The sequence below is a fragment of the Paroedura picta genome, chromosome 13 (genome assembly GCF_049243985.1).
Source record: "Paroedura picta isolate Pp20150507F chromosome 13, Ppicta_v3.0, whole genome shotgun sequence".
In the NCBI taxonomy this organism is placed as follows: domain Eukaryota; kingdom Metazoa; phylum Chordata; class Lepidosauria; order Squamata; family Gekkonidae; genus Paroedura; species Paroedura picta.
This window is the reverse complement of record NC_135381.1, coordinates 22,095,613-22,122,945: the sequence shown is the minus strand read 5'-3', so window position 1 is coordinate 22,122,945 and position 27,333 is coordinate 22,095,613. Positions and strand designations below refer to the sequence as shown.

Genomic DNA, 27,333 nt, shown 5'->3' with positions numbered 1-27,333 from the left:
GCTTACATCATCTTCTCTCTTCCATTTTATCATCACAGCAACCCTGTGAGGTAGATTATGCTGATGGTGTGTGACTGGCTCAAGGTCACCTACTACTCTTCCATGACAGAGTAGGGATTCAAAACTGTCTCCTATTTTGATACTATATGGACTACTCTACACTAGTGCAATGCTCCTCATCCAAATAAGATCATAAATAGTTTATTCTTCTATGTATAATAATGTTGCTAATGGCATTCTTTTAAAAATATATATAACTTGCTACAAATTTCAGGAAGAAAGGTAGACTCTAAATTAAGTAAGTAAACAACTTACATAAGAAAACTGAGAAAGGAATAGAGTCAAGAATATTCAAGGGTTTCCAAGTCAAGAAAATGTGTTACAATTTCTGGAGCACTAGCTTCTGAGATAGCAAATGCCTTGCTCAGCAAAGAATTTTAGCAAATGGTCTGTATACCTGCCATCTTTTCCATTGGCCCAGCTTCCATATCTTTATTATATTTCTTCCCTGCTTTTCAGCAATACAGGGATTTACAAATGTAAGCAGCAACCTAGACTGCAGACTCATATACAAGGCAGAAGAAATTAAATACTGACATTTTGTCTGCCTCTAAAATATAGGGACTGAGAAACCATCACTTGTTGAACTGCTGCCTGTTAAGGTTGCTGTTGAAGACAGAATAGGTAGCAATTTTAGCAATCTTGGACCAGTCTCTCTTACTTTTCTCTTGTTGCTTCTTGACCTGCATATAGGTTTCTCAAGAGACAGATGAGATGCTCTGGTATTCCCATCTCTTTAAGAACTTGCCACGTTTTCTTGTGCTCCAAAGGCTTTAGCATAGTCTTAGTTTTATAGGGGTAGGGAATTCTCCTGAAGGTGAGAAGGGGTGACAGGACCTACTTTCCCTCCCATCTTCTCAAATGGACCCATATTAAGAGAGGGTGGACAAGCAATCAATCACCTCAACCAAGTGTATGGGTCACCAAGGTGGGCATTCCTAGAGATAACTGAGAAGACATTAAGGAGAAAGATTCTTCAAATGCCTGCCCATTTTTTATTTATCATCATGATGATTAGAACATATTAGATTTATTCAGCAGAATTACGAGTTAGCCCCATCAGAGGGAATAACGCCCCCCTCCACATGTAGGGAAGTAGGGCCTCCTTTTGAGAATTTCATGGCTTCTCGCCCCTCCTCGCAGGACACACCTTAGAACAGAGGTAGTCAAACTGCGGCCCTCCAGATGTCCATGGACTACAATTCCCATGAGCCCCTGCCAGCCTTTGCAGGGGCTCATGGGAATTGTAGTCCATGGACATCTGGAGGGCCGCAGTTTGACTACCTCTGCCTAAGAACATCAGGGGAGGGGGCTATGAGACAACGGAGGAAGACTAAATATTCTCGAATAAATTCCCCCCCCCCATCGTGAGAGGAGTTTTGAGAGCAACTTTCCCACCCCCGACCCCTCCCGAGGTAGGGGGATCTGCTGAAGGCGGAGAGGAGGCATCCAAGGGGGGCTTTCCGTTCCGCCTCCTCCGCGTTCGTCTCACCTTGCAGCTCTCGGAGCCCTCCTGGCCGTCTTGGGAGGGCTCACAGAAGCTGACAGGGGCCAAGCCGGGCAAGTAGAAGGCGCCGCAAAGGGACGCCGGGCCCACCAGGAGCAGGAGAAGCAGCCTCGCCCCCCTCATTCCGGCCTCGCTGCCGGCCCGGCCGCCCACGGGACGAGGATCCAGAACGCTGGGCTGGCAAGACTTCCGAGCCGGCAGCGGCGTCACAGTCGCCCGAACCCAGCAACAGCCGCAGCAACCAGGCCTGCGCTCGCTCCCTCGCTCGCTCGCTGGGGGCTTCAGCCTCCCACGTGACCAAAACAACCCTCCCCGCGCGCCACCATCTTGACTAAGGGCAAAGTTGCCAGGGCTTGCTTTGCCGGCCGCCTTCCTGCCGGAGGGGTGGAGGTAGAGAGTAGGCTGTAGGAGCGCGGGCGGGAACGGGTGCATCTGTTAATTTCAGTGTCATGTCTATGATACTTTTGCATTGATTCGCTTGAGTACGGTGTGCTCTTTGTAATATTGTGGTGGTGCAATGATAGGTAAGATTTTCAACACAATTCCAGACTTCAAACGTTTGGAATGATGTTGAAGCCATGTGCCCCACATAGCTCAAAGATACTTGGTAAAGGAGCAGTTTTGTATCTTAGCGGGGGAGGGGGGGCTGCCAGGCCTGGACCACCTGCTGGATAAAGAGGTGGCGGCAGCAGCAGCCACCTTCGAGTAGGTAAAAGAGATCTTGCCCAGTGTACTGCATGCCCTGGAAACATCTGGATCAGATTGTGGTAGTGTGGTCTATGTGGGGCTATCCTTGAACGGTGTCTGAAGATTACAATTAATACAGAATGCTGCAGCAAGCAGGACAACTTGAGTAAATTGTTGAGGACCATATTACTTTACTCTTGTTCCATTTACATTGCCTTCCATTTGTTTCTGGCCCCAATTCAATGTGCTGGTACAAACCTGTACAGCTTGGGGCCAGCATGCCTTAAAAACCACCTACTCTCATATGAGCCTACCTAAGCATTACAATCATCTTCAGGAGCAATAGAGGCCACAACCACAAGGCAAGAACTAATCAGTTGTATCAAAACTATGGAATTCTCTTCCCAGGGTCATTACCTTCCTCCAGCAAGTGGAGACTTTTCTGTCTCTTTTGATGTTCCCTTATGAACCCTCATTCATGTTTATGTTTTTAATTGCTTTTATATATTATGTAGTAGTTGAATGCTTTGAATTACTAGTAATCTTGAGGACGCAAATTGTATAGAAAGGTGGCATAAAATGTTTTAAATAAATAAGATTTGCCAGTGTACCACCCATGTCCTTCCAGCTGTGCTGTTGTGAAGTTGCCACCTTTCTTACTCTAGCCTAGCTCCTGCACCATTTGAAGCTGCAGGAGATGTGCTGACCAGCACAACTTACTACCCTCCTGATGGGCCACCTTTGGACCTGCAGTCTGAGTATGCAATGGCACACATGTCTCACTGGAACAAGAGAGTTGGCAGTCCCACTCATCTGATATGCTGTTAGTATTTCTGACGCTGTACTGTATAGCACAAAAGTGTTTCCACAATATTCAACATATCTTATAGCATTTCATATATTCAGGACTCCTAACCCCTGGGATGGGGATTTGGTAAATATGGATCATTTTGCTCCTGCTTCTTACTGACTGCAGCTGCCTTTGCCAGTACAAAAATGAGTTTTGCCTTTTTGTCATTACCCTCCCACACCCACCTCCATCCTGATCTCTGAACTGATGACTCCAGTTAGACATGAGTGCCTTTCCCCATTGACCTATTGGGAAGTTAACTGGAATTTCCTTTGTAAAGAGCTGTAAAGAATGGGCGGTAAAGGTAAAGGTATCCCCTGTGCAAGCACCGAGTCATGTCTGACCCTTGGGGTGACGCCCTCTAGCGTTTTCATGGCAGACTCAATACGGGGTGGTTTGCCAGTGCCTTCCCCAGTCATGACCATTTACCCCCCAGCAAGCTGGGTACTCATTTTACCGACCTCGGAAGGATGGAAGGCTGAGTCAACCTTGAGCCGGCTGCTGGGATTGAACTCCCAGCCTTATGGGCAAAGCTTTCAGACAGCTGCCTTACCACTCTGCGCCACAAGAGGCTCTTTAAAGAATGGGCGGTATAAAAATCTAAATAAATAAATAAATACTTTGAGAACTAACAGGGTTTGGTGATACTGTTGGGGATGTAGCTCTTGTTGAGCTACAGCTTCTTGTGAATTCTGTAGCTGCATGGGATGCTGTACACATATATACTTGTCTGGCAAAATAGAATTTAGTGGCTAAAGGAGATCCAAACCAACATCTACAGAGCTTCTTAGAGACTTTATACTCCAGGTCTTTTAGTCATGCCAGGGTGCTCTGTTTGGCATGTGTTCCCTCAGTTTGCATGTTCTACATGTGGGACAGCAGCACAACCTGAAATCAGGGGGCACAATCGCATCTGTGTGCACATGTTGGCTTTTTCTATCTGGTTGTCACTAAGGTGGCAGCAGCAGCACATTGCAACATGACTGATAGTTTGCAGTGGAATTGCTATGTACTTGGTACCATGCTGGGGATGTTTCTGTTACCTAATTTCTGTACAGTTGGCATAGAATACATAGAATACTAACAGTGCCATGCTGTTGTCAGAGATACAATGAGGTCAAGATTGGAATTGGATTGTGAGATACAAATCAGAAAGTCACCAGTTTAAATCTATTGTTGTGCTTTAAAAGGTAAAGGTAAAGGTATCCCCTGTGCAAGCACCGGGTCATGTCTGACCCTTGGGGTGACGCCCTCTAGCATTTTCATTGCAGACTCAATACTAGTTGGCTAGTGCCTTCCCCAGTCATTACCGCTTTAGCACCTTGTTACAGTGAATATGTCTATCCTTTGAACTTTCCTGGGTAGATGCAAGTCTGGAGAAGACAGCCCTGACCTCAGAATTTCTTGCCAGATGGAAAAGTAAGGAACAGATAGAACTCAGTAAACCCCCTGTGCTCACAGCTTCATTCCATCTGTAATATAGAAGTAATAATACTGACTTGCCTGGCAGTATTATGCTCAAAATCCTACAAGCTAGGATCCAGCAATATGTGGACCGAGAACTTCCAGAAGTACAGGCAGGATTTCGAAGAGGCAGAGGAACTAGAGATCAAATTGCCAACATACGCTGGATCATGGAGAAAGCTAGGGAGTACCAGAAGAACGTCTACTTCTGCTTCATTGACTATGCTAAAGCCTTTGATTGTGTGGAGCACAACAAATTGTGGCAAGTTCTTAAAGAGATGGGAATACCAGAGCATCTTATTTGTCTCTTGAGAAATTTATATGCAGGTCAAGAAGCAACAGTGAGAACTGAACATGGAATCACTGACTGGTTCAAAATTGAGAAAGGAGTTCGGCAAGGCTGTATACTGTCACCTTGCCTATTTAACTTGTATGCAGAGCACATCATGAGAAATGCGGGATTAGAGGAGTCACAAATTGGGATCAAGATTGCAGGGAGAAATATCAACAACCTCAGATATGCAGATGATACCACTCTAATGGCAGAAAGTGAAGAGGAACTAAAGAGCCTGTTGATGCGGGTGAAGGAGGACAGTGCCAAAGTTGGCTTGAAACTCAACATCAAGAAAACAAAGATCATGGCATCCGGCCCTCTCAATTCCTGGCAAATAGAAGGGGAAGAAATGGAGATAGTGACAGATTTTATTTTCCTGGGCTCCAAGATCACTGCAGATGGGGACTGCAGCAAAGAAATTAAAAGACGCTTGCTCCTGGGGAGGAAAGCTATGGCAAATCTAGACAGCATCCTAAAAAGCAGAGACATCACCCTGCCAACAAAAGTGCGTTTAGTCAAGGCTATGGTCTTCCCAGTTGCAATGTATGGCTGCGAAAGTTGGACCATAAGGAAGGCCGAGCGTCAAAGAATTGAGGCTTTTGAACTCTGGTGCTGGAGAAGACTCTTGCGAGTCCCTTGGACTGCAAGGCGAACAAACCAGTCAGTCCTAGAGGAGATCAGCCCTGACTGCTCTTTAGAAGGCCAGATCCTGAAGATGAAACTCAAATATTTTGGCCACCTCATGAGAAGGAAGGACTCCCTGGAGAAGAGCCTAATGCTGGGAGAGATCGAGGGCAAAAGAAGAAGGGGACGACAGAGAATGAGGTGGATGGATGGAGTCACTGAAGCAGTAGGTGCAAACTTAAATGGACTCCGGGGAATGGTAGAGGACAGGAAGGCCTGGAGGATCATTGTCCATGGGGTCGCGATGGGTCGGACACGACTTCGCACATAACAACAACAACAACAACTGTTAGGAACCCAAAGGTTGAGCTGCAAAAATAATTTTTAAAATGTTCAAATATTTATTACATATAGTCATCATACTATTAAAACATCACATGTCTTAACATCACATGGAATAGACCGACACAGAATGGACCAAACATGTTTTGACCCCGAGGGGGTCTTCCTCAGTGGTTAAATTGTGAGGAATGCACTCATGTTTAAAATCAAAGGGCTTGTGGGGTGATAAAGAAAAATCTGTTAGCTGCTACTCCAACTAGTCTTTGGAATCCATCCTCAGTCTAATACAGGGGTAGTCAAACTGCAGCCCTCCAGATGTCCATCGAATGCTGGCAGGGGCTTCTGGGAATTGTAGTCCATGGACATCTGGAGGGCCGCAGTTTGACTACCCCTGGTCTAATATATGTACTTGCAGAGGCCATCATTCTCTGCGGTTTTCATAGAACTGAGAACTGTACAAAGAATATACATATAAATAACTGTAACTGTACATATAAATAACTGTAATAATACTAACTGATAACAGGGTAACAGAACAACATTAACAGTAATGATACAACAGGTCCAGCAGCAGAACGCCTTGATGGATTTCTGGGGCTGAGGAGAGGGAGGGGGGCAGGGGCCCTGATGTAGACTGCCTGCAGACAACAGACTCGATAGGGGCCGTCTGTAAATGTAAGTAATAAATACACTCTTTATTTGCAAGACACAGGATACAGAGGACTTTTCCCTCTCATACTGCTGCATCTCTGAATCATCCGATTAAATGGATGACTAAATTATTATTGCACTTTTACATTACTATTTTATCCCTTCTAAGTAGCTCAGCTGCTCAGATAGTTCTCCACACCATTTTATTTCTGCAGCAACCACGGGAGAGAACAATTGGCCCAAGGTTATTCCAGAGAGCTTTGCTGCCTCTAGCCCAGTGGTTCTCAACCTTCCTAATGCCGTGACCCTTTAATACAGTTCATGTTGTGACCCCAACCATAAAATTATGCAAGTGTTCTTTCACAGATATTAAACCGAAACTGACCAATGGCGTGAAGATCCATTGTTCAGGATTGTATATGAATTGTTTTTTTTCCCAGGAAGACTGCGGTTGGAGCAGCTAGCAGCCAAGCACAGGTGCCTGCAGGAGTGGCAACAGTGGCAGCACCCCTCCAACCAAGCTGCTCACCTGCCAGAACCCCTGTGAAAGGGTCGTTCAACCCCCAAAGGGGCCTCAACCCCCAAGTTGGGAACCACTGCTCTAGTGGGTGAACCCCAGTCCCAGTTCAACTTTTTTGGGCTGCACTGACTCTCACACTTCAGTGTCCAGAAATAATGAGTATATTAAATGAAATAGATAAAATATTTAGATATCCATGCACCACTTTTTCTTCCTAATAGGGAACCAACAAAGCTTACAATGTCCTCCTCCTTTCCTCCATTTTTTCCTCACAAAAACCCATTAAGGTCGACTAAACCATATTCCATTCTATTCCGTGCTGCTTGCTGTAAGTATATACACTCTCGTGCACAGAAGCAAAATTCGGAAATCTCTGCAAAAATCACGTTTAGTGCTTCCAACAGCAACTGGCTAGCTGTCGTGGGAAACAACCTGGGTCTTTGTCCGGGCCAGCTCTACTACCCTTCCCCACCTCAGGTCCCTCAATCCACTTCTTTCTTCTCCTGAGCAGCCCTCATCCTCCCGCCCCTCCTTTCATTCCCCCGCGCCTTCTTCCATCCGGGTTTCTCTGCATCGTTCGGCAGCGCGCTGACGTCACCTATATAAGGGCCCGCAGCCCCTTTGTTCCCTCTCAGTGCGTCGTTTGCGGTCCTGCTGGCTGGTGCGTAGTGAGTGGTGCAGGGCAACTTTTTAAGCAGGCGGTTTGCCGGGCAGGTAAAACAACTGTTTTTCTAACTGTTTTTCTAACCTATTCCCATCACCTCACCGTGATATGTTCAATTTGTGCGGAGGGCTTTTGTCCCCGTCTTTATGGCTGACCTCGCTTTATCCACACCCCCTTTCTCCTCATGGATGGTTAAGCGCCATTTTAATACGTAGAGCTGGGCTGAGGGGAGTGAACGAGCGGCCGTCTGAGGACAACCCTGGCATGGGCGCTTTAAACTGCACTGGGGAGGGGTTGGGAACAAGATACTGGAGCCGCCATTTTGTGGCGGTTCTAAGGAGCTCCTTTTTAATCTCCCCCCAGGAACCCGGCTTCAGGACGGTTAGCGTGCGTGCACAGAGCGGCTGTCTGCGCATGCGCCACAGTTCACTCCTACCCATAGGTTCTCGGCGCGTCTTTTTGTATCTTTGTTCCCCGTAGCATCTCAGTGCGCATGCGCTCCCTCGGCGGGGTTTTTTTTTGTCCACTTGGTTCTTATAAAGCGAATTGATTGATTATGTTCTGACTGCCTCCATACTAATTTTCATTAGTTCTTGCTGCCTTCACAGTTTTTCTCCCTCCTAACCACCCTGTGAGATATGCCAGGGTGGACTGGGAGGAGACACTTAAAAGGTTGTGCAGGAGGCTTTATCAATAGAGTTAAGGTCTCTGGTCCACCACGCTTTCTTTTTCCTTTGCATTCGCAGCCCTTTCATGCTCTTTACAGATCCAAGAAGGCCGTTGTGTGACAGACTGCTGAATCTTTGGTCTCTGATATGCAGAATATTTTGTGGGAAACGACAGCCTTAATAATAGTGGCTTTAACTTGAATGTTGAAGTCCTTTCCTTAACTTGTTGTTTCTAAGCAGACAAGATTTAATAAGTATCTTTGGGATTTTTGTAAGAGAACAGGTCTATTTTAGGTGTATCAGGGCCCAGAGGATACAGCCAAGTTTTCCATTGGAAATGTCGAAGCATTTCAGTTTTCTCCAACAACTGCATTTTTGTTCTAAATCCCAGATAGTGTAAAAATGGTGGAAGCAGATCGGCCTGGAAAGCTGTTCATTGGTGGGTTGAATACAGAGACAAATGAGAAGGCTCTTGAATCTGTCTTTGGCAAATATGGGCGCATAGTGGAAGGTAAGCACAAAGCATCTTAAGTAGTGTTATAGTTAACTTTGCAGTGATGAACTAAACAGCTATGATCATGAGCTGAAATGATAGAGCTTGTTTGTCCTCTAAGAAGTTCTGAGCAAACTGATGTAAAAACGCAGTATATTACTGTGTCATGAGCTAGGAATGACACTTCCTTCTGTCTTCAGTTCTCCTCATGAAAGATCGTGAAACCAATAAGTCAAGAGGATTTGCTTTTGTCACTTTTGAGAGTCCTGCAGATGCCAAGGATGCTGCCAGAGATATGAATGGAAAGGTAAGAATTGTTGTTTACTAGTTGAAAACAGTTGGATTACCACCACAAAAGAATGTTTTCCTTTTATATATGATGATGATGATGATAGCTCGCTGGAAGACTGAAGATCTGGGCATATTGGTGATTTCTGGAAATTTTCTTTTGTTTGCCTTATCCAAGTAAAATAGCTACTGGGAAAGTTTAACGGCCCTATCTTGATAACAGAATGCCCTCTGTAGTGATAATTTTTTCCTGAATTAAACTTTAAGGAAAAAGCATGGTGCTTTTGCAAGAATAGTAAAGTGTTTCTATTTAATTTATTTAAAGTTAATAAATGTGTTGTCATGTGTGCTTTTACAAACCAAAATCCACTTCAACAAATGCATTAAATTATACACATTTAGAAAGTAATGACATTTATTTATTTATTTATTTATTTATTTAGATTTATATACCGCCCTCCCCGAAGGCTCAGGGCGGTTTACATTAAAACTAATCAACGATACATGAAACAGTCTTCGTTAAAACATACAGTAAATAATAACAGTGGTTGTAACCATATAACAGAATAATGTAACAGTATAACAGTATAATAAAATAATATAACGATGGAACGGTGCAATACCACAACAGGTCCAGAGCGCTCTGGTGGAGTTCTGGGAGGAAGGGGGGAGATGGGGGGAGGGGGGGAGCGGGGGCCCTTCATTCGCTGTTGGTTGTGCCTGGTCTCAACCAAATGCCTGGCGGAGGAGCTCCTTTTTGCAGGCCCTGCGGAACTGTTTAAGCTCCGTCAGGGCCCTGATCTCCTCCGGGAGCTCATTCCACCAGGTGGAACATAGGTACAAATAGAAGGGGGTGGGGAAGGCGTTACTATAAAAGAATGGAGCTGGAAGGCCCAGCATCTCAAGTATAATTCTATGAAATGTTAATAATTTGTAAGTGCCATGCAATCGGATAAGCTATACTATACAAAGCACAGCCTGGAAACTTATAATGCAGTCCACAAATTGTCAGTTGATCTAGACTCTTAAATCACTTCAAAGTTTCTAAACTTTAATCTACAAGATGATTATCAAGTTGCAATTGGACTTCCCTAATTTAGCCAAAACTGACAGATTCCTAGCACGGGTTTTATATACAGAGCCCTTAAATACATAGATTTGTGTAATACAGTTGGGCTTGTTATGAATGCCAGCAGAAACAGTAACATGGGGTAACTTAATCGGGTTTTGCTGTTTTATGTGGGGTTTTATTATGTAACCCGCCACGAGATGGTTTGCCATGAGTGGCGGGAACTAAATAAATGTGGTAGAAGAGCTGGTTATGATTCTAGTGGTTCCTTGAAGACCAAAAAGGGATTGGGGGGGGGGGGGATTTATTTATTTATATTCAAACTTTTAAAGTCAAAGCTCTCTTTGTTAGAACTTTGATTCTTTAAAACTTATACCTTGAACATCAAGATGTTTCTTAATGACTCTAAGGTGTAACTGAATTTGTAGTTAGATCTACTGTAGGCCAACATAGCTATCTTTTGAAACTGTATTAATGTAAGTGGAAGATATTCTGCATGGTGTTCAACCGTTACTGAAAATACCTTAATACAGATGTTGGACCATATTTTTTGAATGTAGGGCCTGGCTCAGAAATTTAGAAACCAAACTCATTTGCTTCAGAGTTTAAACAGAGCAACGTGAGCAATACTAATAAGGGAAGATGGGCAGGATCAAGTTGAAAGTTTGTTGGACCCTGCTGCTGTCAGAACCTAAACTTTCTCAGAGATTCAACATGGAGATTTGAACTGCAAAATTTTAGGCCCTAGTAATTAGTGGCTGTCTAAAGAGCTGTCACACTTTCAGTTGAATCATTCTCAAGAGAAATCTTCAGGGCTCTAGCTTTAGTGTAATAAGAACTATATACATTTTAATGACAAATTACTGTATCTGTTACAAAGGTGTTGTGCTTTCCAATGCTACCTGCTACCTGTGCCCTGTCCAATTACAGCAAAGAAGGGAAGTAGGCAAGAGTATCAGCAGTTATGCTGAGAGATCGGGGGGGGGGGGGGTATTTAAAATCCTACAGTTGGCTGTCACTGCTCCTGACCTCCCTGGCCACAATCTAAGGAGAGACTGCTACCTTTTGGAAGCTCTGCTGCATCCTCATTGTTAGGATGGAACTCTCCTAAGTTCCAGTTCTAATCATGGCTGGGAAGGGAGTGAATGCAAGTTGTCAGGAGCAATAGCTGCTAAGATTGTAACAGATAAGCACATAGGCGACCTGGCACACAGGATTTATCAAGCTCTGTCCTGGTAAACATCTACTAGAACTAAAAGGGCTTTCAAAATTATAATCTGTCTGACATAATATAAAATATATAATTGAGTACAACAAAATTCTATAAAGTATTGGTTATTTGTGCACTGGTTCGTAAAAATAAAATGTTCTTGCTATTAACATAATAGAATTTTTTGTTTAGTCTTTAGATGGGAAATCCATTAAAGTGGAACAGGCTACCAAACCGTTCTTTGAAACCGGTAGGCGTGGGCCCCCACCCCCTCCAAGGAGTAGAGGCCCTCCCAGAGGTCTTAGAGGTGGAAGAGGTGGCAGTGGAACGCGGGGTCCTCCTTCAAGGGGAAGCCATTTGGGTACGTGTGAATTCTTCCACATTAGATAATGTATAGTGGTTGCTGTTTGGTGGTATGCAAAAAATGTGTAAACAAGGAATCCTGTGCTCAAACATTCAAACTGTAGCATCACAAATCAGGAACTTCATTTACAAAAAGAAATTCACAATACCTTGATAAGAAAGAGATGACTGATCCTCTTGCACCAACTTAAAGGATTGTAAAGTAGTCTTGTATTCACTTCAGATGCCAAGTCTTGTATTCACTTCAGATTGTAAAGTAGTCTTGTATTCCTTCCTGGTTGTGCCCAAGAAGAGCAATTGTGTTATAGCAGTAGAAGTAAGGAATTAACCTCATGTTGATCAGGCAAATTGAAGATGATGCTTGATATATTACACTTCCAGAAACTTGTAGGCAGTTCTCATCATGCAGTGATAATTAACTGTAAAACATAGGATGTTTTTTCCCCTGAAGTTTACTGTTTGAGAGACCTTAGTTCCTATAACACTGAGTAACCAAGCACTTATTCTATCTTTAGTCAGAATAAACTCTACATGTATTGTTATAAAATTCTTAAATTTGCCAGCTGTTGATATATTGACTGACTTTAGGTGTCTGTTATCTACAATATGCTTGTAATGTTTGAGCATAAGACACCTGTTTGAATCTGTGAAGTCCTGAAATTGAAAGTGACCTTATAAACAACCTAGTCAGCCCCTGCTCAGTGTGCAGTCCAAAGCTAGATTTTTGCTGAAAGATGACTATCTAGTTTTTACTTAACCTGCTCTTTTCAGAGAATTTTATCCTAATTGACCAAAATCTACATCATTAGAACAGCAGAAATCAACTCTGCCCACTTAAATGTAACAGCCTTTCATGCATTGGAATAACATGATCTGTCCCTTTTTGATAATCTGAACATAGAGGCAGTGCATTCAGTAAATTTTTGTTGCTATGCTGCACATAGAAAAGCCACTGTGACTACAATTTAACTCCATCCTGGCTTTTACAGTAGAATGTATAACTTTTGGTGTATTTACTCAGATCAGTAGTAAATTGCATTATGCTTAGTTTAGTAAAGTTCTTTCTTCACTATGTTTGGGTCACCTGTTGTATAGAAAATGCTGTCAACAAAATGCCTGTCTGTAGCAAGTCAGATTCTGAAGGATTCTGTTATCTGGGATTTTGGAAACTTGCTTGTGGTGTTCCTGTTACTGAAACTAGGTGTAATGTCTAATTAACCCTAATTGCCACTGTTTTAGGTTCTTCTAGGGGCCCTCTTCCAATGAAAAGAGGACCACCACCACGCAGTGGGGGCCCACCACCTAAAAGACCTGCTCCTTCTGGACCTGTACGTAGCAGCAGTGGAATGGGAGGCAGAGGTAAGTCTTCCCAAACATGCAAATGAAAGATGTAACAGAGGTAATAAAATCCCTCTTGGTTCTTGATTTAACTAGTGTAAAGCCAGGAAACAGCCTCAAATGAAATGATTCTAAGAAGCCTGCAACTTATTTTTTGACTTGATAGTCTTTGCTTATCCTGTTTCTTCATTTAATTTAGTGTGTGAACTGATCCCTTCAGTTATACTGACCTCTGTAAGCTCCCAGACTGAAATTACTTGTTAATACTAACACTGTGAAGCACAGTACAAGATTGGATTCCAACACTACCACCATCCCTTAGTCATATCTTATTTTGTGAAATATTAACTTTGCCACCGTGTATTGCTGATGTATGTCATCAGCATACGAACGCAGCTAAGCAGGATGGCATGGTATAGTAGATGCTACAATGAGACATATTTAATTGAGAAAATTTAACTCAAAAAGGAGAGTCACTACTTATACAAGAACTGTTTAAGTACAATTGGAACAGTTTTCAAAGAGATGCTAGGCAGAAATGTTCACTCTACCTCAGAATTAAATATGCCACTGGATTCCATCTGCTTCTGTATTTTAACATATTAACAGCTCCTAACTTCAGGCAGTCATGATTGCACATTGCAGTGCACTACCAGCAATTCAAATGAAGTGTTGTTTCCTCTAGATACCTTCAAACCAACGCTACTGTGACTGCCAAAAGATGGAACTTGATTCAGTATCCAGTGTTTCTTTTCTACTATCCAAAATATGAAGCAAAATAATTTCTGGGGAAATGGATACTGAAATATTAATCTGATACTGTCAAATCTAGATTGTTGATGTAGCAAGCATCTGTTTTACTTGGGGGTCGGAGAGTTCATTCTTCAACACTTAGGTGTATGGTTTATGGGCTATTAAAGGTTGGGGACCGAGGGTGATGCTAGGGGAGAGAATATCCCAGCAGTGAGCCCTAATATATGGAATCCCACAGGGAGCTATTCTCTCCCCAATGTTATTTAACATATTTAATACTTAGCATGCCCAAGTGGTCCATGATTTCAGGCTAGGTTGTCTCCAGTACGTTGATGACATACAACTATTTATTTTGATGGGCAACCACCCTTCTGCACCACCTAGATTTTTTGACCAAGTACCTGGAGCCTGTTGTGCAGGCTTGAGGAGTCAGCTAGCATTAACACCAGCAAAGATAGGCCATTTGACTGGGTTGGCATGTGATTCTGGATGCCCCTGCTTCCCAACAATATTCTTCACGATTGCACCACTTCTGTGGTTTCTCGAGGTCTGAAGAATGTTTCAATGGTTTCTCAACTGTAAAAAAGTTGAGAAAGACTGCTTTGAAGTGAACATAAATTTGATAGGTCACTCCTCTTACGCTATAGAAACATTGCAGAGTATAGACTTCTGAACCTTGTCTTGTTTGGAGGAAATGATCCAAAGGAATTTATACTTTTTATGATTTTGTTACTTCTCTTTATTTTTGCTATCATATTAAACTTCTTTTCTCCTTTGGTGGTTCAGCAATTATCTTTGCTCAACCTGGTTGAGAATTTCTAACAATTTTACTATTTCATAAGATTTAATTTCATAATGTTTTGTTTTGTGCTTGATTTCTTTAGCACCCCTGTCCCGTGGCAGAGACAGCTATGGAGGTCCGCCTCGTAGAGAGCCACTACCGTCACGAAGAGATGTCTACTTGTCTCCAAGAGATGATGGTTACAGCACTAAAGACAGGTAAAATTAGGTTCCATAAGTTTAATGCTTGAAAGTTAGTAAGATATAAATAGTCTGGTAGTTTGTTTCCTTCAATAGCAAAAGTAATTTCACTTTCTCTTCCATAGTTATTCAAGTCGTGATTATCCAAGTTCCAGGGACACAAGGGATTATGCTCCACCACCACGAGATTATGCCTACCGTGATTATGGTCATTCCAGTTCACGTGATGAGTACCCCTCAAGAGGTTACAGGTATCTTGCGTTCAGCTGTTTATGTATGTGACTCTGTGGTATATATAACAGACTGATCAGGGGGTGATGTTTGCAGCAGTTGTGGGAGCAAATTAGGGAGGAAATTGAGGCCATCGCTATAGTTGTTTGAAGAAGTAGTGTTGGGTTTTATACCCCACTTTTCACTACCCAAAGGAGTTCCAAAGCAGTTTAAAATCACTTTCCCCTTCTCCCCACAACAGGACACCCTGTGAGGTAGGTGGGGCTGAGAGAGCTCTGACAGGATTCCTTGGTAAGAACAGGACTAACAGGACTGTGACTAGCCCAAGGTTACCCAGCTGGCTGCATGTGGAAGAGTGGAGAATCAAATCCAGGTCTTCAGATTAGAAGCCACTACTCTTAACCACCACACCAAGACACTATTGATTTGCTAAAAGCAATTATCAACAAGTTAGCTAGAAAATGGTGTGAAGGTACATGTTCTTTGAAGTAGTCCATCTGCCTGTATAGGAAGGTACCTGGGAACCATGTGAAAACATGACGGGTATGAATATTAGAAGTACCATGTTTCCCCCAAAAATAAGACATTCTTATATTTATTATTCCTCAAGAAGACACACTATGGGTAATTTTCAGGGAAAGAGAAAAGCGGGGTAGGGTGGAAATGTGCGTGGTGTGCTCAGGGCTGGCACCCAGAAGGATGCCTGGCTGGCTGCAGGCACCCAAGTCTTCCGCCAAGCATCAGCTGGCATGTTGCTGCTGGTCATCCCTGCTTACAAAAGCTGCCCTCCTCTCCTGCTTGGCTGCTGTGGAAGTAAACGGGGATCGCTGAGCTGAGGGGAGGTGGTGGCACGCGCTGGAATCTGCTGCGAGGGAGGGAGGGCAAGCTGCTCTTCCCTTTGACTCCTCTTGGCTGGGCTTTTCCACCCCCTTCTTTGAAGAGAGGAGAGAGAAACACCCCCAAGTCAGAGCGGATTCCCAGCCCCGCAGCTGGGGGAGAGGCCCACAGTGCCGAGTAAAAAGTCAGCCGCAGCTTTATTTCTATGGCGTATATTGTGCAAATGCTTAGAAATCCTGCCATGGCTTATTTATGGGTATGTCTTATTTTTGGGGAAACGTAGTAAGTTGTCTTACAGATTTGTGAGCTATTCCAGAAACAACTTGTACTAAACCTCAGTAGTTATTCTTCTTACAGTGACCGTGATGGCTACGGAGGGCGTGACCGGGACTACTCAGATCATCCTAGCGGAGGCTCTTACAGAGATTCATATGAGAGTTATGGTAAGTGCTTATTATTAGGGTCTTAAGGAGGTTTAACATAATTTGTTCTCTATTTACTAGACTGCTTCTGCTTCTGCGTGAGGGGGATTTGAATGCTGGGGTTGCCCTCCACAGTGGGGAAAAAGTACGGTTATTTTATTTAACAGCACAATTGAATTGCAGTTCCTGTAAGCTAACGAAGCAAAAGTTCAACATTCATGAATTGCATCTATCACTGGAAAAAAATGGCTGAGTTTCTTCTGTAAAAATTGCAAGCTGTTCTGGAATAACCCCAAAAAGAGCTGCCTTGAGAAAAACCAGCGTCTTCAAACAGCCTTTTATTTCATTCACTGTCCGATACTCCCCTGCCAAATGTCCCAACGTATGAGATTTATATTCTCAGTTAATACAAAAGAGTAACAGAAGCCTTTGATTCAATTTTTAAACTCAGATGTAAAATTGTGGTGATATGATTTATAGTGTTGCCCTATTACCTGACCATTGAACCTGCAGGTAACTCACGTAGTGCTCCACCTGCACGAGGGCCCCCTCCATCTTATGGTGGAAGCAGTCGCTATGACGATTACGGGAGCACCCGAGATGGGTATGGTGGAAGTCGAGAAAGTTACTCAAGCAGCAGAAGTGAAGTCTACTCAAGTGGCCGTGATCGTGTTGGAAGACAAGACAGAGGCCTGCCCCCTTCTATGGAAAGGGGCTATCCTCCTCCACGGGATTCATACAGCAGCTCAAGCCGCGGAGCACCCAGAGGTGGTGGCCGTGGAGGGAGTCGCTCTGATAGAGGTGGAGGCCGAAGCAGATACTAAACCTTTAAAACTATTGGACCAAATCAGCTTTTCCTCAAACAAATGGAATGGAAGTTCTATCTTCACTCCCAGAGGACTACTGAAAAAGTTGTTTTTACCTTTTTTTTAATTGTTGCCTGTTAAGTTCCCCTCCATGACTTATGTTTTTTGTGAGAAAAGAGTAAACACTTGTTATTTCATTTCAAAATTGTTAATATTTCTCTCAAAAAGCAGATGTTAATGTATGACATTTGAGCCTGTATTACTAGTGTTGTAACTTTCACAGTAAACGTTAACCCTAAAATGCCTCACTTCTCACCTCATCAATGAGACCAGCAAACCTAAGGCTCCCCATACAACGTGCAGCCATCTAAAATGGCCATGGATCATTCTACGTATGCAAATGTGCCATTTTTCTAGGCACCATTTTAGTTGTTGGAGGGTGGTGGGAATGTGTGCCAAATTAAAATGTTAGTGCCAGAATGCACACAAAGCTCGCAAATATGAAATTTCTTCAGCCTTATGTAAAATTCAAGATACCATTCAGTCATTAAATCAAAACAACAAATGGATAATGCTGAATGTGCATTGTGCCTTCCTACGTGTTTCATTTGGGAATTTGCAAGAACCTCATACGCCCCCCAAATAAAATAATAATCTGTAGTAAGCAAAGCTACAGAGTTCTGTAAATAAAAGGTTTGACCGGTTCCATCAAAGAAGCTACAAAACAATACTTGCTCTTACTGTTTCAAATTTTTGCAACCCTGTAGTGTCTCATTTTAAAGGAACATCTTTGATTCCAAAGGCAAAATGGAGAAAATAAGATAAGCAAAGAAGTCTTTCTCTCCAACTTCTGAAAGGCTTATGGCTTCATATTAGCAGTGAAACTTACAGCATTCCACAACAGATTTAAAGCACCAAATGCCTGTGAAACAGCAAAGATGGTAAGCAAAGCAAACTAGTTTTTCAGTCTAAGTCAAACTTGAAATGAAAACTCTCATCTTCCTAGTACGGTAGGATATGCTGTACATCATGGCAATGGAAGTTCTTTCTAGATGTAAAGAATACAGCACCCAATGGAAAAACTGTGCTGGATAACCTTAGGCGAAGCCTTCCAAATTCAACATAACCTTATCTTGGATGAAAGTGTATGGCACAAAGTTTTTGAAAATGACACTTTAAAAAAGCAGCTCATTGTAGACCAACTCCCTGTAAAAGGGTTGGGAAGGGTTGCTTTTTGCCCAGTGTGTTTCAATGAAGATACTTAACCAGGCTCCTCTATATTAAGAAATTAAAAACCCTAACATAAACAGAAATTGGCTTAAGTTGCCAAAATCTAGATCATCTTGGGGAATTTTGAGCAAGCCATTACGAACCTGATGTTTAGTTGGATGGCTGATCACTTTTCGTACTGTAGTCTTTTGTGGGGAGTGTTGATGCGAAATGGCAGGACCTGTGGCACATTGTCATGACCCAGGTGTAGCCGCGAAGTTCACAGATGCTCTTGATAAGACTTGAAGACCTCCAACTAAAGTTCCACTGTAGTCCTCAAAATATATTTGCCAATCAACTTATGGATTGATCATGAAAATCAGCATTGGAAAGGAAATATAAGAATCCATAAGCCATGCAACTTATCACTAAGCCACCAGTTCATTTCCAAGCCAGTGAACCTTCCACCTCTCAAACTAAAGTATTAGAGCTTGAAACAGATTAATCGGCAAACTCAGGCATGCCAGTTCATTTTTGGGGTAGGGGGGAGGTTATGGGCACGGGCAGCTAGTGTTAGCACTGTTTTTCATATTTCTGTTAACCGTTGCAGGCTGATCATCGCCCAAGGAGATATTACCTGAGATGCAGTCTCTGAATCGGTGGTGGACAACATGGATATCAGCTAAAACAGTCCAGCAGGTGAATCCAGAAGTAGAGCTACAGTTTTAAGAGGAATGCAAAGCCTCTTTAGCTTGGAATTGAGGACAAGCACCAGTTTCCACTAGAATAGAAACTGAAACCAGTTACTGCACATGCAGAGATGGAATCTAGGTGCTTGGCCAATCAGTTGGGTTTTTTTTTAAACTGAAGGCTCCTCTGCATGGTCTCAATAAGCCCACTACATAAAGAGAGCTGACTTTTAAAATGTGTCAGTGATCATAAAGGGCATCACTTTCAGATGGCAGGTTTGGCTTCCTTAAACACTAATGGCACTGCTGCTTATAAAGTATTGAATATAGTCTTTAACTTCAAGAATTCAGTTGTGCAGCACTTCTTTCTACTTGAAATGTATTGGTTGTGTTTTGGATGTTCCTTTGGGTTTCAGAAAGTTCTCTAGTTGTGATGCAGGAGCAACTAACATTGGCCTTCAAGAGTGAGTTTGAGTGCAACTTTCTGCTGCTAAGTTAGCAACACTCACTGGAATATTCTTATAATTGATGACAACCAGAAGGTTCTTTTGGACATAAGGAATTTTCAGGACTGCTCCATAGCTGCAGTTAAAGGACTCTCAATCCCTTTAGATATCCTTGGAGTTCACTTACACCAGTGTCATGACTTTAAATACAAAATGCATTTGAATTTTAAAGGGGCCACATTCTCTTTAAATGCCTTTTCTCCTTGCTTTTGGAAACAATGGAGAATTGGGGAACCTACTTTGAGAACTCTCAGAATTGGGTTCCTGGTCCAATCTTTTTGAAACTTGGGGAGGTGAATTAAGAGGCAACAAATATGCAGCATAGCTGCTGGTGCCTCTTAATTTCACCTCCCTGAGTTTCAAAAAGATTGGACCAGGAATCTAGTCCAAAGCAGTCTCCCACCTCCCCAATACCCCAGATTGAATCTTCTTTATACCCTGTGAAGACCATTGATTATATTTGTCCCTATAAGCTATAATGAAGCTGAAAAAATTTGGTGTATATATTACTGAATCCCAATACCATATTGATATTGGGATTCAGGAAATGCTGGTATTTTGGTGGCTCTGTATACCTGAATCTGAAAAATACTGCTTTCGTATATTTCCTACACCCGTAATTATTGTATACTCTTTTAGTTCAGGTTGGGCAGGAAGTGCTCTTCAGCAATCTTCAACAATCATACTTGGTATTGGGATTCAGGAAATGCTGATATTTTGGGGGCTCAGGTTGGGTAGGAAATGCTCTTCAGCAATCCAGAAAAGAATAAATAGCTTATTGAAAGACTGTAATCAGATGAGAGAAATGGCATTCTGAAGATTTTTTTTGTTGGTATTGGGCATTACACCCTCACAAAGGTATATGCTGTGTGGAAAATTATTGTTCCCGACATCTCAAGAACAGAAACTGGATTAGATTTGTCTCAGTTAACAGTTTTTTGCGGGCTGTGCCTTCTTTCTTCTTTTTTTGGGGGGGGGCCTTTGAAATTGATTCAGATTAATTCACTGATGTCTCAATCATTCTGAGCTAGGTCATTTTAATAATTGGCTTTTTCCTATCTTTGAAATATATGCTGATACTGCTTTCTCTTTTTCTTTTAGGTACTTGGGTAATTGTGGATGGTGAAGAATGGATGCCCATAGAGAATGCAGTTGTTGGGAAGGCTTCAAATATAATTACAGTGTTTAAGGAAGACTTCAGAGGGAAGTCAGAGTGCCATATGCATCTTTATTATGGGTCCAGGAAAGACAACAGGCAGCAGTCTTTGTCCAGTTTACTTCGTTCCCTTTAACAAAGGAGTCCCCAACCTCTTCTTTAAAGAGAGCTACTTTGATGTAATGAAGAATATTGTGAAGTAGTTCCCTCTCTGTTAAGTTATTACCAAGGCTAGAACAAGTACGAGAAATGTAGCCATCAGCTAAATATCATAGGAAAAAATTCCATGAAATCTTTTTTTTATTTGAAAAAAGCCTTGTGCAGGTCATTTTGTTATCTTCTGGGTTTTCTAGGGGGTGCTCTAAATACTACAGCAGCCAGTGAACTATTGAATTTTCCACTGGGAGATCCCTGCTCTATCAGATACCACTGTTCTAACCCTGCAGACAGGGCTTCTCAAAACATAGTCCCTGTTTAGTTGCACTAAAAAACCCATATTTGGCTTCTCTGAATTGGGAGTGCCTGAAATGTCTTGAGACACCTTGCGTTGTCAGTCGTTAATGAAGCTAAAAGTTTCCGTTTGTGTAGCTGCAGGTCAGTGTAGCTATGGTTGGAGGGCCGGACTATAGTTTTAAAAAAACTGAACCGTTCTGGTCAAGCTGACAGACAAACCCTGAATAGGTGATTAGGGGTTTATCCCTTACAATAGCAGTTTGCAACCTTTTTTGTGTAGTGACCCCAACAAATCCTGATTTACTTGGTATGGTAACCTTGGATCAACCCAAGATTTTTTGGTTCCCTTAGCAAACTGACTTCAGTGGTTATCTAGTCAAGTATTTCATTTTTCTACAGTGTCTCACCAGATGTTACTGAGAAACCAAACATTGCACAAAGAGTGCAGCTCTATCCACTGAACCCAAAGCAAGTGGCATTTTAATATACACAGCCCTTGCATCCCTCTAGGCCAGCTCTTGGGTTTCTAAGAAACTTCCTCTGGTAACCATTGAGGCAAGTTTCGTTTGATCAACATAGTTATGCAATGAAAAATACTGACTAGTTTATGCCATCAAAAACACCTTGTTTCCAGGGTCAGATTTTGGCAAAAGGAGTGGTGAGGACTGGCCCATTTTCAGAGGCTTTGCATCCCATAGGTTTGGGAACATTGCCTTATGCCACTGATATTTGGGGAAAGAGGGAGGACTGGCAAATGGCATGGATTTTAGTAGATTTCAATAAAGTTATCTTTGCAGAAAATTAGTCATAACTGTGTTTGATCTTTGCCAACATTTTACATGCATTCAAACTGAATTTTAAATACTGTTGACTTAATCGTTTATATATGCCATGAAGCTTTGTATTCTCTGCCAGTCGGCAGGTTCTGAACTCATCTGATCATTCTATTCTGGGCAAGCAAGCTAGTGACACGCTTTCATTTTTGCCTGCGTTTTAACGAAGATACTGTTTTTTGCACCTCAATAAAGTTTCTGGTCTGAATGTGGTTGGAGACCCAGATCCCTCCTGCAAGGCTTTGAATGGAATCTATTTAAGCCAGTGTGTTAAATTTGTGAATCTCCACTACTTTAAAAAGGCACAATACAGAATCATAGATTAATAGTTGGAAGAGGCCTAATGGTCATCTCTAGTCCAACCCCCTACACCAGGGGTCCTCAAACTTTTAAAAACGGGCCAGTTCACTGTCCCTCCGACCGTTGGAGGGCCAGACTATAGTTTTAAAAAAACTGAACAAATTCCTATGCACATTGCACATATCTTATTTTGAAGTAAAAACAAAACAGGAGCAAATACAATATTTAAAATGAAGAACAAGTAAAGTTAAATCAACAAACTTGCCAGTATCTCAATGGGAACTATGGGCTTCCCCTTTCCTTGAAGTTGCACATGGAAACTGTTGAGTAGCTTTCCTACATCTGTCAGAAAGGCAAAGTGCCATTTCCATTCAGTGGTTAGGTCATGCCTCTGCTTGCTCAGTTAGGGCTATTCTTATTCAAATTATTTTGAGTGGCTTTAATGGGTGACCATGGGCTGGCTTTCCAAATTTGAATAGCCCTCCCATTCAGGTAGCAGGCTCCTGGCTAGCTCCACTCACCCACTGATGAGAAAACCTTTCCTACTATTGAATCACAAAATGAGCGAAGGAAAATCTCCCAGATCTGTGTGCACTCAAATTCAGCACAACACCACTGAAGACAATGAAGAGAGACTCCAAGGAGTTTGCTGAGAGACTGCCCAAGGCTTTTGGGCTGGGGCCTCAGACTATGGAGGATTTCAAGGAGGCAGCTGACTCCCTGCATTCTGGGCTGGGGACTCAGGGTGGTGTATACAGGCATGCAATCGGCAGCCTCTGCAGAGTGAGCCCCTGGCTGGCTGCATGGGGACGGGGGGGGGGGGGGGGTTGCGGGGTTGAGCCTGGCTTGCTGGATTGGAGGTCCGTGCTCCCAACCACTGCACCAAACTGGCTCTCTGATTGTGATTGTGACACCTACAGCCATCTAGCCTGTCATCCAATCCAGCAGCACACAGGTTTTTCGTACGGTTCCCAGGATAGGGAGCAACTGTGATGGCTGCCCCCACCAGCTGCCCAGCCTTTTGCACATCTAGGACAGGGAGCAATTGCAATGGCTGCTTTCCCCCCCCCCCTCCCCATCCACCCAGTTATTTGCACCAAATCCAGGACAGGAATAAACTGTGATGGCTGCTCTCATCCACTTCCCGTTTTCCCTGCCACTTCCAGGGCAGGGAGCAACGATGATGGCTGCTCATGTGCCTCTGCCCTGGTTGGGACTTAGATGGGAGGCCACCAAGGAAGTCCAGGGTGGTTGTGCAGAGACAGGTAGTGAAAATGTACTTTTATACACCTGTTTTGAAAACACCAAGGGGGTTTCCATGTCAACTGAGCACCAAATAGGATACTTTTTACCTGCGTTAGCAAACTTTGCTCAACTGACCCTCTCAAAAGGTCTAGCATCTGCATCAGCAGTTCCAAACCACATTTCTTAAGAAGGTGATGCATGCATTAGGGCAGTTGAGGGGTTGTTCGTTCCTACACTTCACATGTAACAGGAACATGAAGCCCTAGTGTCTGAGGAGCGTGATTCAGTGTGCCCATTATGGTCAGGCAAGTGGAAAAGAATTTGGGCAGTAGTCTGCATCCTTAGGAGATGCCTGAGCTAGTGTTTGGATTTCAAGCTGTCTGCCGGCAGGTGGAGGCAATAGCTCAGGCTAAAGCTGGATGAATGAGGAGGGCTATTGGAAAGTAGATTTGTGTGTGTGTGTCACAAACAGGCTTGTGACAGGATGCCTTGCTTTAGCTGGTGAACATTGGAGAAGAGCAGTGAGGGCCAAAGGGAAGGTGAATCTGTCTGTTGATTACCAGGAACTCTTAGTCAAAATAAAAGTCCCAGAACAAAACCAATTGGATAGTGCACATGAGGATGGATTTCTAAAAGATGAGGCTTTATAAAACCTGTCACCTTTTTCTCCTTGCATTGCTCCTTCCTGTGCCTGTTTGGTCATTGGTGTGTTTCTAGCCAGCGGTCCCCAACCTTTTTGTGGTTGAGGACTGCCTCTGGGGGTGGGGGAGAGCTGGCGGGCCAGGCGCCGCCACGCACACATAGCAGCTGCGTGCAAACGCACATGCGCAGAGTTGCCATGCATGCGCGTTTGCGCTAGCAAGGGGCACTAATGCGTATGCGCAGAGCGCAGAGCATGTGCGTTTGCACCAGCAGGGGGCGCTAATGCACATGCGCAGAGTGCCGCACACGCACATTTGCATCTGCCTGCGGCAGTGCTTACCTCTTTTCCCCCCTCTCACAGCGAGAAGCTAACCAGGCTTCACTCGCGGCCTGGCAAACTTCTCACTGCAGGGGGGGAGGAGGCAGGTGCGGGCGGTGGCGGCCCAGTACTGAGGCCTTCGCCGCCCAGTACCGGACTGCGAACCAGGGGTTGATGACCCCCGTTTTTAGCTATTCAGCTAGGTGCATCTGGAATACTTGGCAATCTGCACATGTAATATTTTGGTTAGACCAAATAAAAAATCAATGTGCAGAAGTCCTATGCCATCTTGAGCATGACCGCTTAAGAAATTAATAAAGATATGCTTTGGTCATTTTTGCATATTTCATGTGTCATTGACCTTATAAATTCCCCCACAGCTCCTTTTCTTGTGCTGCAGAACCTCTCGTGTACCTTTCAGGCAGGCTTTCTCAACCAGGGTTTTGTGAAACCTCGGGTTTCTTGATAGCCCTGAAAAGGTTTCCTGAATGGGTGGAAGTTAATATTTAATATTAATATATATATTATATTAAATGTTTATTGGGTGATATGACCATATTGACCACCAAAATAGCCAGTGATGCGCCTGGAGGAGGTAGGAAAGGAAGGCCCTTGGGTGGGCATGTTCACAGCTATACTTCCCAACCATATTCTGCATGATCGTGCCACTTTGGGGGTTTCTCAAAGCCTGAAGAAAGTTTCAGGGGTTTCTCAACAGTAAAAAAGTTGAGAAAGTTTGGAATAAAGTACATGGGCCCCAGAACTAAAATGGCACCCTTTCTCAGCAGTCTTAAGTGGTACAATCAACTCTACCACCTTGTGATTTTACCAGTTCATTCTTCTGCAAATGGAGGCCCTTGGATGGAAAGGTTGTGGTTCAGGAGGAAAGCACATGCTTCACGTGCAGAAAACCCCAACATCCATCTCTGGTACGGCTTCTCTCTCCACCAAGACCTTGGAGAGCCACTGCTGGCGTGAGTAAATAATACTGGGTTAGATTGATCAATGACCTGACTCAGCACAGAAGCTAGTTTCATATGTTGTGAGATTGGGGTGGGGGTGGGGAGAGCAACAGGATATCTTACTCACAATATATTGGCCAGCACTTTGCTCTTCCTTCCCTTCATTTATACTTCTGCAGATATGCTCAGAAAAAGACCAGAAAGCGTGACTGAAAATGTGCTCCGACCAGTTCCCTCAGTCAGGGCATAGTTTCTAGTACCTTGTTTTTCTGTTTTGAAGAATTCAACTGGTTTGTGGCTTTAAGTGCAGAGCGATCAGTCAACGCTAGCTCTGCTCACTTCCACCAACCCCTGAAGAAGCAGGAAGATGCAATCACGGATGTGGCTTAGGCCTGGTTGCGCATAAGATCTGGTGCCAGAGACAAAAGATCGTTGAACATGAATCCAGAAGAGCAAATAGTGACCTGGCTGATTTCGTTGGGGGCCCTAAATTCCCCCAAAATGCGGATCGGTGACCCTGAGCAGTTCCTCAAAATGTCCTTGAAGGACGGAGTAGCATTGTGCAAGCTTTCTCTACGGCTTTTTCCGGGGTCTATAGACAAGGTAAGGTTTATAAGCTGACCTGCTTGTTGCTCAAAGCCCGCAGCTTGCAAGATCTCTGAAAATTGTACCTATCCGGGGTTGGGAGATGAGTATCCTGCAGCCATAAGCTTCAAGAGAGCCAGTTTGGTGTAGTAGGAGTGTGGACTTCTAAGCTGGCATGCCAGGTTTGATTATGCACTCCCCCACATGCAGCCAGCTGGATGACCTCAGGCTCACCATGGTGCTGATAAAGCTGTTCTGACTGAGCAGTGATATCAGGGCTCCTTCAGCCTCACCCACCTCACAGGGTATCTGTTGTGGGGAGAGGAAAGGGAAGGCAACTGTAAGCTGCTTTGAGCCTCCTTCGGGTAGAGAAAAGCAGCATATAAGAACCAACTCTTCTTCAATATTGATAAGAAACTATGAGCCTTCCTTATACTATTTTCATTCCCCGAGAGACACTAATGAAAGACAGCCATTAAGGTCCCCTAAGAGCTTTCAATATTTCCATTAATCTAGTAGGCCAGTGATATATGTTTTGCAGAGGTAGTAGTAGTAGTAGCTTGCGGGCAGCCGATGAGAAGTAGCTCACACTCTAGTGCATTTTTATCATGCTTCCTTTGCAGAAGCTCAACCCTCCCTTCTCCCATGTTATCCTTTCAACTGTCCTGTGAGGTCGATTAGGCTTGCAAAAGAGAGAGCCAGGGTTACCAGATGAGCTATCTAAAGGAGTGATACTATTATACCAACAAGTACAGAGCCTTTATCGGTGTTAACAGGAACAAAGAGTAAAACAAGAATAAAATACAGTCACGGTGCGAAACCAGGTTTGCAGGACAGTTACAAAAATCATGTATCGGTACAGCAGTTGCGTTTATCTGTTCCACGTGGGCAACTAAAATCTGAACTAAGATTAGTATGATTGCACGCTTCTTGACTGGGTGTCATGCCCCCGCCGACAGCTCCCGTCTCCGAGGGGATGCCACAGCAAGCAGAGACAACTGCCGAGCCAGCTGCAGTAAATCAACCAACTCTGCTGCCAGAGCAGAGAGATGCCTCTGAATGCACAGAGGACAACAGCAGAGAGGAGCTGGTCTTTTTTATTGTTAAGGTTATTTATATGTCATGGATGGTTTCATGGATTGTTTATACGTTTTATGTAAACCGCCCTGAGCCTCCAGGGAGGGTAGTAGGTAGGTAGGTAGGTAGGTAGGTAGGTAGGTAGGTAGGTAGATAGATAGATAGATAGATAGATAGATAGATAGATAGATAGAT

General features: G+C 43.5%; 3 protein-coding genes and 1 non-coding gene across 5 annotated transcripts in view; 3 read left to right on the top strand and 1 right to left on the bottom strand.

The window, feature by feature from the left end:
* LOC143823168 (transmembrane 9 superfamily member 2-like) overlaps positions 1–1,869 on the bottom strand; it is a 32,580-nt gene extending 30,711 nt beyond the window's left edge. Inside the window, exon 1 of the mRNA XM_077309172.1 lies at positions 1,553–1,869. Within this exon, the coding sequence (XP_077165287.1) occupies positions 1,553–1,690 (138 nt within the window). The 5' untranslated portion in view covers positions 1,691–1,869. The remainder of the gene's footprint in view (positions 1–1,552) is intronic.
* Positions 1,870–7,628: 5,759 nt separating this feature from the next.
* On the top strand, positions 7,629–21,979 carry RBMX (RNA binding motif protein X-linked). Of its 2 annotated transcripts, none has more exons than XM_077309229.1 (10): positions 7,629–7,753; positions 8,763–8,882; positions 9,065–9,171; positions 11,624–11,792; positions 13,034–13,153; positions 14,770–14,884; positions 14,992–15,117; positions 16,292–16,377; positions 16,870–19,070; positions 20,668–21,979. In XM_077309229.1, exons 2-9 carry the CDS (start codon positions 8,774–8,776, stop codon positions 17,178–17,180), a joined length of 1,143 nt encoding a protein of 380 aa, XP_077165344.1. In that variant the 5' UTR covers positions 7,629–7,753; positions 8,763–8,773; the 3' UTR covers positions 17,181–19,070; positions 20,668–21,979. The 2 variants fall into 2 exon arrangements, with proteins under 2 accessions (XP_077165344.1, XP_077165345.1); XM_077309230.1 differs by having other exon boundaries at positions 7,665–7,753; positions 16,277–16,377.
* LOC143823284 (small nucleolar RNA SNORD61) lies at positions 8,923–8,998 on the top strand. Its single transcript, XR_013226446.1, has one exon. It is a non-coding gene; the product is annotated as a small nucleolar RNA SNORD61 (small nucleolar RNA).
* A 3,858-nt stretch (positions 21,980–25,837) lies between the features above and the next one.
* The window catches only part of ARHGEF6 (Rac/Cdc42 guanine nucleotide exchange factor 6), a 45,330-nt gene continuing 43,834 nt past the window's right edge, over positions 25,838–27,333 (top strand). The window contains exon 1 of the mRNA XM_077307290.1: positions 25,838–26,079. Within this exon, the coding sequence (XP_077163405.1) occupies positions 25,915–26,079 (165 nt within the window). The 5' untranslated portion in view covers positions 25,838–25,914. The remainder of the gene's footprint in view (positions 26,080–27,333) is intronic.

What these genes read in the sequence shown, in the direction of transcription:
- RBMX (XM_077309230.1), top strand. Translation starts at nt 8,774, where the DNA reads ATGGTGGAAGCAGATCGGCCTGGAAAGCTGTTCATTGGTGGGTTGAAT. An exon ending in ATATGGGCGCATAGTGGAAG is followed by an intron (nt 8,883 to 9,064) that starts GTAAGCACAAAG and finishes TTCTGTCTTCAG; the next exon opens with TTCTCCTCATGAAAGATCGT. An exon ending in AGATTCATATGAGAGTTATG is followed by an intron (nt 16,378 to 16,869) that starts GTAAGTGCTTAT and finishes TTGAACCTGCAG; the next exon opens with GTAACTCACGTAGTGCTCCA.